The following is a 13,921-nucleotide window of genomic DNA, read 5'->3' on the forward strand; positions in this document are numbered from 1 at the left end:
TGGTGATTTTTGATTCTTACAAATTTAAAGGTTAGAAAAAATTTTTTTCCTGTTTAAAGTTAAAAAAAAATCTACAGTATAACATCTTGTTTTACCTACATAAAAAAAAAAATGGATACATATGTTCTAGGATAACAACACAATGTTGGAGGACAGATCTAGTTTAAGTATAGAATACATACTTTTCTTATTTTCTGTAGATCCCACAGTAGAACAATCCAAAATGAGGTGATGATTAAACCAAGTTTGTCTTTGTAGAGTGATATGTCTTCCTTCTGTGCCTTCGAGCTCCATTGGATTTCTTTTTTTAATATTTAAGTTAAATTCAAGTTTGTTTGTTTTTTTTCTTTGCTCACTGAATGTAAGAGAAGATCGACGACCGAATCTCTCACCTCTGTGATTCAACTTCAAGCAACAGGTCTTTCCCTCAGTTGTCGTCAGGGTCTCCTCAGTCTGACATTACCTGCACTCGACAAGCTATTAGAGAGCGTTGTGGAAAGAATAAATCATGACTCTTAGGTCAACAATACTGTAGCGAATGTCTCAAACCGTACATCAACCATGAAACAAATCCAAGCTCGAGAGCCTCCCTCCTCCCGCTCCTCCTCATACAGCTTTCACGTTTTCCCACTCTCGCTATTTTCTCTTTCATTCTGTCCCCATTGAGCAGCAAAGTTGTCGCTCTCTTTCACAGCCTACCCTGGGTGAGAAGGGAACAATGCGAGCACACTTTGCTCCCCTGAATACTTGTTAGAAACCCAATCAGGCCCTCTTATTCCCCATATTCTTTCTCTTTCTTTTCTCAATTTCTCTTTTCTTTCACACTCCCTTTCTGCCGGGGGAAGGAGGGGTGGGGGGGTGGTGGGGGGGGGCGAAGGGGAACTTAAAACAGGCCCCACTGTAAAGGCAAACTCTTCTGTTCTCGCCTTTTCTTTTCCTGACCGTCAGTTCTTTCTTCTTGCCTCGTCTCTGCAAGCACAAACACCTAGTTTCCATCAATTGAAAGGCACAAAAGAGGCGAGAGTGAAAGCGACTTCTAACAAAAGACTTCACAAGTTGATTGTAAATTGAGAAACATCTCTCCGTTAAACCACTGTCTTGTTCTCCGCGTATCGCCTTTCTGATTGTGTGTCAGCGGTTGTCTCTTTCTGTCATGGGAACAAAAACAGTTGAAGGAATTAGATTAACGACTTCAAAAGATTCCTCCTGAAGTGTGTGGCAGTGTTTGTATCCACAGAGACGCAGCCCTATGCAGGTTTTTTTTTTTTTTTTTTTTTTTTTCCTCCATAATTTGTTTACGACCTCCAGGTGCCAGATTATAAACACATATACCCTAAATCGATACTGTACATATACTAGCCTGATGAAGGAGGCCACATGGTCTTTGAATAAGTGGAATGTCATCCATATAACTTCATTCTGACTTGTACTGCGATTAAACATCAGTAACAATGGATACATTATTTGATATAGACTGGTATAGTAATGATGTATTTTTGTACTACAACCCGAAAAAATGGCGCCGGTGGTTCCCACGAAATGGGATTTTTTGCATTGAATTTTGGATCATTGCAGAAAATAAGCTCTGTGTCAAACACACGTTTCTGACGCGTTGTTGTTTTGTTTAGCGGGATAATCTTTACTGATGAACATAATTTATATAAAGTTTGAAGAGTTAATGCAGCCGAGAGAAGTAAAAAGCTAACGTTATGCGCTAGCGAACTACACCGCGGCCGATTTATGATGACGTCACGACTAGGGAGGCACGATATTGGCTTTTCTACCGATATCCGATATTCCGATATTGTCCAACTCTTAATTTCCGATACCGATATCACCGATACCGATATATGCAGGCTTTTTACATCAAAACTGTTAGGTAACAACAACATAAAATATCTCCTGTGGAATTAACACATTATGCCTAATTTTACTGTGATGCCCCACTGGATGCATATGTGAATGAAATATGGCTTTCCAAATGTACACACTGAGAAAAATAAGAGAACAACTTAAATTATGGAAAAAAGTGCCATATTTATTTAGTGTTAGAGAGAAACCTCAACAACAAACAGCCTCAAACAACACCACAGACAATATAAAAAAAGGAAGAGGCATATCTTCAGTCCATTAGTTGTAAACAAACATAGTCAATGAATGACTGGCCATAACTTGTCAAATAATATACTCAAACTGGGCTCAATCTCTTTTAAGAGTAACAAAATCCTCTCTCCTGATGCCTCCAGTACTCCAAAGGGCATCCTTTCGAGGGGATGGCTTCTATTAGGTATGCATGCACCTAAAGAAAGAATAAAAAAGACAGGGAATAAATGTATAATAGAATTCCTCCATTTCTTTAATAGAATTTCTATTATTTATTTTTCTTTGAAGCACTGACTGCCAAATGGTTGTTGTATTCATTGCATGTAATGTATATTTTGTAATGTCGGTTCCAATATCGGTTGTAAAAATCCGATACCGATATTTCCAAATATTACATTTTTAAGTCAATATCATCCCTACATCCCTAGTCACGACCGTTATGCTTCATCGATCTAATCAGTGGATTTGAAGATAGCTAAACGTTAGCTTAATAAGTTGTTTATTAACCTAATATTTGCAAGAGCACTGAAAAACATGACTAGAGGCTGTAAGGAGGATTAGGGAGAGAGTTCCCGGCGTGATGACGTTTAATGTCTGTGACAACCACTGTAGTTTCAGTTAGCTACTCGTTAGCAACCGCCGTTTAAAGTTCGCGTAAAAACTTTAAAAGTCACAAGTGGGGTCTTAGCGTACGTAGTTTATCTCGTCTAACAAAACGTCAACATCTCTTCATTTTGTGTTAACCACAGACCTTATTTCAGGCGTCTAAACACAAACCCATTCAAAATCCCCATTGACTTTTAGAGTTAGGAACCCATGGCGCTAAAATGCTAAATCACTTCCTGGTTTTAGGACTCAAAACTACACCAGTCTATACGATGAGTTTCTAAGACTTTCACAATTAAGCTCAATCTGACGTCACATGAGAGCCCAGAGGATAAAGTTTGTAGCATGTCAATTTTCATTTGTTCAGACAGAAAGGTGGAAGATGAAATTATATTAAATATTGTTCTAAACCCAGTACAAAAAGTCCATATCTTCTTGTTTTTGAGCCCGGGATACACTGTGTGATTTAATATTTTTTTTGTATCTCAATAATTGCGATCTTGCATCCTTTGCCGTATCGTGTACAAAAAAAATGGCACGAGTGCCAATCGCAGCCCGATCCACTGCTCCCGAGCTGTTCGATAGAAATGTTGGTCGTGTGACTACACACAAACACACACACACACACACACACACACTGAGATTCTTTAGTCGATTCCCCCAACTCCGGGGCGTTTTCCCGGATTGTGTCAGCCAACTAGCATACAGCGTATGAAAGCACCATGGCAACAGCAGGTATGCCTTTTTGATGCCTTTGATGTCTCCTTCCTCCTATCACAAAACATGTGATGGAGAAAAACGTTGGCAGGAAACTACTGTGGACATCCAGTCTCCAAAGAAAAACATACTTTTGATTCTGATAGTTAGCTCGTGGTTGTTTGTGATAGTGGTGTTTGTATTTAAGCCTTGCATGCGCGAGACAAACACAGATCTGACTTCAACTCTCGTCAGCAGGCGTTTGTTGTTGTTCTTTTAAGATTTCTTTGCGGGCTTTTTTTGGGGCCTTCATCGGAGCGTTAGGTCAGAAATCAGCGAGAGAGTGCCCGGGGAAACGACACGGGGGGGAAAGTAGACACATCGGACTCGAACCTGGGCCGTCCAATCCGTGGGACCAGAGCCTCCTTGGTCCATGGGACGCACTCACCCCTGCACCAGCTGCTCACCTCCACCAGTGAGAGCTAGTAACAGAAACTCAATTGGCAATTCTCCATGCTCCATCTGAAGTTCATCATGTTCAAGTGTGAGCTTTGGTCATGCATCGCAAACGATTCACTCGTCACGTGTGGGGTTGACATTCTACCGCGACCTTTATACGATGATACGGTGTGTTCCCAGCCTTGCACATCTAAAGTAGAGGAACCCTTAAATGAACCACTCAAACCATCATTAACCATGAAGTGCCACCACTTACTCCCCTTCACTGTCCAATAAGATCCTCGTGTGTATGGACTGATGCAAAACTGGTATTTATGAAAAATCATAAACGCCTCTTCCCAGGATGAATACATGTAAAAAGAGTGAGGACAGAGAAGGAGTCTCTTTTTTTTTGGAACAGGACATGGCTGAAAAGATGTTAGCAGACTCTTCAGAACAATCCCCAGTGTAAGTAAAGGTTGTAAAACACAGTGAGAGGGTGTGGGTGTCAGAGAGGGAGTCAAAAAAAAAAAGAAGAGGGGGGTGGTGGGGGGGGGGGGAGGAGATATTGATAGACTGGTGAGATCTGCGGAGGCAGTGAAACAAACGGAACGCTGCAACAGGTTGGAATTAGATCAACACTATCAAGCAGGCGAGATACAAGCTCTGATACCTGCGAGAGATAGATGGGGAGGTTGTGTGTGTGTGTGTAAAAGGGGAGGTAGCGTCTGTGTGTGTGTGTGTGTGTGTGTGTGTGTGTTGCTAATCTATTTATTTACCTGTCATTGGCTGTGATAATGGTTTTCATCCCTTCCTTCTCTCTCTCTCTATCTCTCTCTCTCTCTCTGTCTCCCTGTCTCAGTCTATCTGGTGATGGGGGATTGGGTTTCGGGTGTCGCTTGATAATCAAACCTGTATTTTCTCATCAGACTCTAATCAGACCAATTACACGCGTGACGGAGAGCGTGGGCAGGTTGATGCAGGGTAGCGATAAGGACACATGCACACACATAGTTTGGGATTAAGCGCTCTGTCTTGGGGTATCTGCGTCTCTCATCGGGGACAACCATCCCTGACATGACCTGTCAGCAGCCATAGCAAAGGTACGCCGTACCTGGCATGGTAAGCTATGTATGCTATACCTTAACTTACCTGCTGTAAGCTTTACCTGAGCATAGGTGTCTATTGCACACACACAAATATGGATCACGACTTAAAGAAGCCAAACAATTGAGTTGTATCCCTCCTAAGCATTGTTGTAATGCTTAGGAGGGATACTGTGTTATATTCGTACCATGAAATTCTGTTCTGTGGTGTGTGAGTGGGTTTTTAAATTTTAGTGTTTGTGTGTCTTTTTTTTGGCAGGCATACGATGGCTTTGCGAGCCTTGGTATCTCTCGTCTCCTGGAACCGTCAGACATGGTGCTGCTGGCCATCCCTGACAAGCTAACGGTGATGACCTACCTGTACCAGATCCGGGCCCACTTCTCCGGCGAGGAGCTCAACGTGGTGCAAATCGAGGCCAACAGCAGTCGCAGCACCTACAAGGTGGGCGACTTTGAGACGGACACGAATGCCTCCATAGACCAAGACAAGTTCTACGCTGAACTGAACGACGTGCAAACTCGCCAGGCTAACTCTGAGCCCGTCGCCTCCGCCGGTGCGGATTCTAACGGCACTAAAGTCGCTGAAGAGGGAGAGGCGATGGGGCCGGGTTGGAAGGCTGAGATAGGAGCCGTGAGCTCGCCAGCAGCAGGGCCTTTACAGTCCTCCCCTCCTGTCCCTTCACCACGCGCGGCATTAACAGCCTCGGCAACAAACTCGTCGCACACGACACAGACGAGTTCTGAGGACAGGGGGAATCTGTTCAAGGCCAACACGTTGGACCTCAGCGAGTTACCGCAGAGGGTGGAGAGAGAGACGGAGAAGGAGAGACAACAAAAGGAGCAGGTGGGAGAGGAAAGAAGAGAAGGAAGTACGGAACCAGGGTCCCCCAACAGGCGAGGGCCCCCCTCCACCTCCTCCTCCTCCTCCTCTCCACCCCATCAGAAGCTAGGATTCTCCTACAACAGGGATGCGGACCTCATTAAGAAGAAGCGGGCCAGCCTGCGTCATTCAGAGTCGGAGCCCACCTCAGACAGCAGCTCCCCTGCAGTCAACCACGCAGACACGGCCCCGAAACAGGTAAGCACCCAGCCAAGCGCCGTCTCGTTGTAAATCCAAACGGAACATTTAAATACACACGAGAAGTGACCAGCTCCTTCAATCTACTCATTCAGTGCATCTGTTGTGGTCATTTGTCCAGCCTGCTTTCTCTCCTCGTCCTGATCAATCCGAGCTGAGAGACGGCATAAAGATGCTCACCTTGAGATTTTTAGGCGCTGCCGGAAGACCCGCCTTTAGACCTCGTGTTGAAAACCGACTCAAATTCAGTTCACATTTCTGCTCATTGGCTCAGAGCCAGAACCGCATGCCTCTAAAATGACCCGTTTGAATCTTAAACTCTGTTCCGAGTGTGACAGGTGAAGACAGGTCGACATAAGGAAAAGGGGGGGGTGGCACGATGTTGTCTGTTTCAACCAATAAGACGCAGGCCTGACGTGCAGTTTAAGGATCAGTAAGAAGTATTTACATGAAACTGTCGCACAGCTCATTTTAAATCCTGAACCTTAAACGTCGTCTGTGTGATGTAGATTTCTTCCCGTCGTTCTCCTTAAGTCAGGCATTAACATTTGACAGCATTTTCCTGCGGGTTCCTGCCTGGCCCTTAAATGAATCATTCAGGTTTTTTATCCTTGAATTGCGGCTTTGATTGAAATTTTCACGGCTACCTCAGTCCTAAGACAGAGGATGCAGTGAACATTCATCTGCCACTCGCTAAGCTATAAATCCCGACCTCATTGATGCCACTGCAGAGATGACCGGACTGAAATTCTCCCCGTCCTACATTAGATGTTGTCGTCGACCTGTCTCCTCGTCGTCGAGACCCAAGACGCGTCGAGGCCAGGCCCTTAACATGTGGCGACTGTGGAAGGCGCCCAGGAGAACCCCGTGCTTTGACATTTCATTATATTTTTCATTATATTTCTCATCCCCTCAGTTGATGGCAGTTGGTGCCGTGACTGCTCAGGCGTGGCGACGCTTTGCGCAGCGAGCGCCTCATCTCGTCTCCCATACGCACTGGCTCGCACCTGTATGCGTGCGTGCGTACACACAGACACACACATTAAACACATTCCTGCCTGCGTCGGTTAACCCCAGATTACCGCTTCCTGTTTACAAGTCGAAAGGTCACGAGGCAGAAGCAGGGGGGAAGGGGGGGGGGCTGTGACAGCTATGACACCCCCATTTTGATCTGCTTTATATCTAGTTTGCGGGATGCATCCTCGCCTGCACCCGGGTCAGATTAGACTTGTTGAAAGGATAAATATGTTTCAGTGTTACAAACAGCGGTATTCTCTTTAAGCCAAATGTAAACGCTCTGTTTGCCCTGTTTGCACCCCCATTACAACACAGCCTGGATTACCTCGCAGATAAAACTCTAAGCTAGGTATGTGTGTTTTGCTTTTCTTGTCCAATCCGTCATGGTCTCCACTCTGCTGGACACAAACAGGGCTGTGAGCCCAGCTGTAGGCTGGCCCTTTAATGCCCAAGTGCAGGCCCTGCATATCATAGGGTGTATAGCCCGGGTCGTTTTCATCTGTTTATCCTACAAGGATGAAATGGTAAAGCTGCTTGTGCAAACGATTGCTACTCTGAGTAGAAATGTCGGCGTCGATTTCTGAGGCATGCAGGAATATTAGGAGACGACAGATGAAAGCAGTGACTGGCCCTGTAGTGACAAGATTGTGTTTTCTGTTTTTAAAGGAGCCAACACCTGCCCCCGTATCAAGCCCCCCTGCAGAGAAGGTGAGTAGAACAGTAAGAAACTAAACCTCCTACTCTTGTGTGTGCATTGCGTGAGACCACTTGTTCTAGTCATTAGCATTGCTCCATCGTCTTCACACTCCTTTCTCTTTTGTTCCTCACAGAAGGCGCTGTCTCGTCAAGAGGAGCTGAAAGAGAGAGCCCGTCTGCTCCTGGAGCAGGCTCGCCGAGACGCTGCAATGAAGGCCGGAAACAAAAACGTCCCGAACTCAGCTGTCGGTGCATCGAACAGAGCCGCGAATGTCTGCGATGTAAGTCAAAGTGTGCCGTGTTGGTCTCTGTGTGTGTGTGTGTTGTGTGTACTTTCCACGGCTGTAACTGTTGACATTGCACACTGTGATAACTGTCGAGGGGAGGTCAGGAGGAAGGAGGACTCGGTTTGTGTCAGTCTGGGTCTGCGGGTTTCTGAGAAAGGGGGCAGGTCTGTCTGACCTCTCCTGTGTGCAGTAAGTGACTTTGGGTTGTCTGTCCCTGCCTTCTTGCTATACAACGCAGTGGAGTGTCGTACAGCCTCCCCTCAGTGTGCTAATAGAGTGACCAGCAGCCTCTTCAGCCCCTTCATGTCACTTTCCACAGTTCTCTGCTCACTACACTCGCAACATGCTGAAAAGGCCCGTCCAGACTGTCTCATCCTCTGGCAGTCCACTTTGTTGAACACTCTATGAAAACGGCTTTGAGAAAGCAAGACGACTTTTTTTTTTTTTTTCCTTATTAACTTCTGCTGCGACTCTCTTATGGACTGCTGAGCGTCGCAAGCCTAACATGTCGGGGAAGGGGGAAAAAAAAAAGTGGATGTGCTCCTTCGCTCCCTCTTCCGTCTCGTCCAGTCTCTCTTCTTGGTCATCTTAAAGACTGCACAATTTTGATGACATTCCGACCTAATTTGCTGCCCCCTCAATTTCCCCCCTGAACATTGAGTAAACGTTGTACACAAACACCTGTCAGCAAAAGTACATTTGTGGTTTAAAAAAAAAAAAAAAAAAGGAGGGATGAGAATCGCTGTACCGAAGCAAACTAGACCAGAGAGGACGTGAGAGAAATTGCCAGCTCTGAACCCAGCACGCTCCACTGAACATAATATACTGGAAGGGAGGGGGGCACACCGATGGACCAGGACTTACCCTGGGAATGCACTGTGGTCAAATCCTCAGTGATGAGGAAGGAAAGGGTGGTAAGAGAAAAATATGGCCTTCTGAGAATCGGACGACAAAGGATTTGAGGGTAAAATGAAATAAATACCCTTTGGTAATGAAATATCTAAAAGGCAGCAGCTGCATGCCCCTGCTTTTTCTGCCTGAATTCTTAAAGAGATATATGCCCTTGAATTAGATGGTTTTAAAGAGTGTGTTTGTGTTTGTGTGTGTGTGTGTTTAGGCGTAAATAAGTGTGTTGTCGGTGGCAGGCAAATGTGTGCGTTTATGTGTGTGTGTGCAGGCCACAGGAATAACCATTTCAGCATAATCTGCAGGAATAAATGAGGAACTTCCAAGGACTAGGGTGTTAAAAGTCTTCAGAGGACGAAAGCAAATTAAAAGAGTTCTTTCAAAGCTGTTGCAGTGGCGATATATTTCCTCGGTGACAAAAAAAAAAAAAAGGTCCTCTTCCCTTCCCTTGTTGTGCGGCAAGATGGCTGACTTCACATAGATTAGCTCCTTAAAGAAGCCATGCCTCCACTCGGCTCTTTCTTGCTCCCCTCTTCCTCTGATTTCCTCACTCATTTCCAAGGACAATTGGTTAATAACCCTGTTACAAACACACATAAACAGACACTCATCCCCCCCCACAAACATCCCCCACGTGAATAAGCGAAGGAGGAGGGGCGGGAGATATTGAATTGTTTACACTTTTTTTAATAGAAAACATTGATCAAAGGAATACGACTGGCCTTGAGGCCAGTGTGCTGATAATTGTTAGTGATTCAGATTAGATTACTTGATGTCTTGTTTTGATTAGTGTGTGTGTGTGTGTGTGTGTGTGTGTGTGTGTCTCCATGTTATCAGCTGAAGAGGCCCAAGCTTTTCCCATTTAACTCTAAGTAGGTGCTTTGCGGTTTAGCATGCATAAGGTATAATTTGATTCAATTAGAGCAGCCTTCATTCTTCCAGGGAAACAGCTAATGTGGGGGGTAACACTGATTTGTGCAGAGGGAGTGAAGTGGGCGCGACATTATCTCGTTCTGGGGGTTCAGAACACAAATGACCGTTTAATTTATTATAGTCAGAATATATGTGTTCACTTAAATCAAACCTGTCCTTAACACGCGAGTTCTTTTTTTTTTTTCTCTCTTTAGCGAGAAAAATGCTTAATTACAAATGTATTTTAAAAAAAAAAGAAAAAAAAAGATCACAACTAAGCAGTCTCCCAGATATATAGGATAAATCTGTATTCACGTATGTACTGTACATGTTTTTTTGAACACTTTCTGGAACTCTGTCAGACGACGAATCACGAACAGGGTCTGATTGTTCTTCGTCCTCTTGGTCGAATATTCACGCCCATGTTTCACTCATTGATCGCGTCCTGCAGTGGGAACCTCAAGTTGTCCCACACAACTGATTTTAAAGATACAGACTGCTCTTCGAGCTCTGCCGTGTCATCTTTCTTTATTTCTCTCGTCATGTGTGTGCATCTTGTTATGTCTGCTTCTTTTTTCTCCACCCGGATAGATTCAAGGTATGACTGCATGAACCGAGCCGTGATGAGTTAGGACGAATTCACATAAAGTAACACTCCTAGTACGTCCACGTCCCCACAGCTGCAGTGACTGTGCCTTCAACATGAATGGAGTTCAATACAGAACAACATGTTGGTTACTTGTTTGATGTGTGTGTCTGTGTGTGTGTAGCCCTGTTCTCTTGACCTATGCTCTCCCTCCTGCCATCCCTAATTGTAGCCCACGGTGACCAGTTCTTTCATCTAAGGTCACAGGTTCACTTTTCTCTTTCTCTCCCTCGCGCTCTTCTCACTCACGTTCTCCTTCTCTCTCTGACACCGTCCTCTACCAACCCTGCAGACACACGTTTAAATAATGAACTTTCCTGTATAATAGTGCAAGGACTTTATTCTGCCATTATGTGCAAAATTGTGTTCGACGGTCTTGTTCTCTTTCAGTCTTTCTCACTGTTATTATTTCAATGGCTAAGTGTGTGTGTGTGTGTGTGTGTCTGTGTCTGTGTCTGTGTCTGTGTGTGTCTATTCGCTCCAGGTCTCCTCATCCATTAGCAGATGAGAACAGTAATTTCACACCGGCCTGGCCAGGCTAATTATCAGGATACACACTAGGTTTGGGAGAAGTCTACGCGTTTGTGTTGTGTGCATGCAGCTGCACAAGTTTATTCTCCTGCGTGATTTTATTCTTTACCTGTGTGTGTGTGTGTGTGTGTGTGTGTGTGTGTGTGTGTGTGTGTGTGTGTGTGTGTGTGTGTGTGTGTGTGTGTGTGTGTGTGTGTGTGTGTGTGTGTGTGTGTGTGTGTGTGTGTGTGTGTGTGTGTGTGTGTGTGTGTGTGTGTGTGTGTGTGTGTGTGCGTGTGTGCGTGTGCGTGGGCGTGTTTGTGTGCGTGTGTGTGTGTGTGTGTTTGTGTGTGTGTGTGTGTGTGTGTGTGTGCGTGAGTGTGTGTGTGTTCTTGTGGAATGTGCTCAAAGTGTACACAAATGCCTTGGTGTTTTCCAGGTAAGAGAGTTCCCCCTGCTCACTGACTCGTTGTGATTCCTATAATTGGGTCCCGTTTGATTTTTGCCGACCAGCACCCCAAACCTCCGCCTCCTCCCCTTCCTCCACCTCTTCCTCTGTCGCTCCCTCTCCTCTCCCCTCCCCTGCCCAGGAGTTGAGGGGACTCCTCGGGCCTCTGCAGTTGTGACCTGTGGGTGTTGTCATCTACTCCCATCTGCTGTCTGAACTGTGATCCTGACTCGACTGAATTCATGCCCTCATCTTCTCTTTTTTTTTTTTAGTCAGAACAAAGCCCTCTGTCTGAGCCTTTGCATTCCTTAATGTTTCAAAAGGATGTGAATGCAAATACAAAGCTATTCAGATATGACTGTCTCTTATCCAAGTTATTGTCAGTTTTTTAATAGTCTAAACCGTTGTTTGAGGCACACATGCTTTGTCTGCATATATTGTTTGTTTTTATGTTTGGTTTTAACCTAATGTATTGTTTTTATCCACTGTAAGGCGACCTTGGGTGGCTTGAAAGGCGCCATTAAATAAAATGTATTATTATTATTATATATTGCTACAAAAAGATGGACAAAGACAAAGGTCAACTTTAAAAGGTGCAATATAGAAGCCAAGATATCACAACAAACACAGTTTGTCACTCTGGACATTTGCTCTCATAATATGAAAGTACACAGTACGAGCCTTCCAAAGTGTTTTGTGTGCAACAACTCCCAGTAGAGTGTGAGGAGATCTAGTCCTCTGTTCTTCTTAGACAAATACTGTAATTTCAAAATAAAAGTTTAAATTAAACTTAAGCAACTACCGTAAATTCCGGACTATAAGCCGCTACTTTTTTCTCACACTTCGAGCACTGCGGCTTCTACTCCGGTGCGGCTAATGCATGGATTTTTTATGGGGGACAATGAGCTTCTGCCGCAAAAACATTTGACTTCGTCACGTCGGATCTTAATATCAGTCATTTTGCGCTTCATGCACGCACCCTCATGATGGAAAACACACGGAGAAATACATATGATGCAGCTTTCAAGTTAAAGGCGATCGACCTGGCTGTCAAAGAAGCTAACAGAGCTGCTGCACGTTAAGATGACACTGACAGCGACAACAGAGACTGAGGAAGTGAGTAATGAAGTCATTCTGAGGCAGTGAATGGATGGACTTTTTCTTGTGAAATATATTACGGTAATCTTTTTCATCAGCCGTGTTACAGACACCGTCGGCTAGGCTTCGTATTGTAACGGTTCATGTTGTAAAGTCAGTAGTTGATAATGTGTTCATAATTCCGATTATGTGGAGAGTCAGTGAATGCACCAGCGCGAACGTGTTGAGTGGCTGTATGAGAGAACGCTGGGGGAGAGAGTTGGATTGTTACGGCAAGTTATGTGTTGTTCTCTGCTGTAAACGGCGTGGTCACGGCCGACAGTGATCGGGTTATTAAAAGTTATTATTTGAACGCTCTCGTCGTCCTTTAACGTCCGTACGGACGCTACAGTATTTGCGGATGTTACCGGTAGCCTACGTCTGTGTAAATAGCTCTTGTTATAGCGTGGACACCTGCGGCTTATAATCAAGTGCGGCTTATATATGTACTAATACATTTATTTACTTATTTTTAGCCGGTGCGGCTTATATCCAGGTGCGCTCAATAGTACGGAATTTACGGTATTTGTACCCTTGGTTGCAGCCACTAAATGGGCCCCAAGTGAAAAGTTATCATTGCATCGAATATAAAAACCTGGATGTTTTGAAACACAAAAATAAGTCCCTGTGCACTCTTCTTGTCCTCCTGCCCACTTTAGTTAGTTTTTTTTTCTCCGTGTGGAGCTCTCCTTTTCTACCTCCTCTCTTCTTCTTTCATCCTCTCTGCTCCTCCTTCACTCTCTCTCTCTTACTTCTTCTTGAAGGTTCGGCCCCTAATGACACTAAATAATTTAGTGTGTCTGTTTGAGGGTGAGGTTATGTGTCGTGGCTGAATTTGTTGGAATGCAGATCAGAAGGAGTCTTTAAATTGACTGTGTGTGTGTTAACGAGCAAGAAAGGGACAGCTATTTCAGTTGCATGCTTAGAAATTATCAAGCCGTCAGAGAAATACACACACACACACACACACACACACACGAACCTGCTTTGATCAGGTCTTGTGTTAATGTTTGACCAAGTTGAAGTACCACATATTTTTTTACATCCACATGCTGCCATGACTTCCTCCTCTCCTTATTTTAAAGCATCTTCACATTAATAACGTTTCAAAATGAATTTTATGAGAAATAAGTTTTATCCAACCCCTGGAAGTGCTGAACTCGTTCGTGTTTGTCAGAAATGAAACCCTGAATTAGCAATCTCTATTCTTGACTTGGAGTTTAGGATGTCTCCTGTTGAAACTTTTTGGCTCTTTGACTTGTCACTGACTTTACTTCAAGACCTAGGAAGCCATACAATAAATGCTGCAGCTGTATTTACGTCCCTGCAACATTT

General features: G+C 44.5%; 1 protein-coding gene across 4 annotated transcripts in view; it reads left to right on the plus strand.

The window, feature by feature from the left end:
- Positions 1-13,921, plus strand: part of ehbp1 (EH domain binding protein 1) — a 132,269-nt gene that overhangs the window by 64,044 nt on the left and 54,304 nt on the right. For all 4 annotated transcript variants that reach the window (XM_079362463.1, XM_079362464.1, XM_079362466.1 and 1 more), the window contains 3 exons: positions 5,209-6,027; positions 7,711-7,752; positions 7,875-8,021. In XM_079362463.1, coding sequence (XP_079218589.1) covers positions 5,209-6,027; positions 7,711-7,752; positions 7,875-8,021 — 1,008 coding nt within the window. The remainder of the gene's footprint in view (positions 1-5,208; positions 6,028-7,710; positions 7,753-7,874; positions 8,022-13,921) is intronic.

Source organism: Symphodus melops, assembly GCF_947650265.1.
Source record: "Symphodus melops genome assembly, chromosome: 15".
In the NCBI taxonomy this organism is placed as follows: Eukaryota; Metazoa; Chordata; class Actinopteri; order Labriformes; family Labridae; genus Symphodus; species Symphodus melops.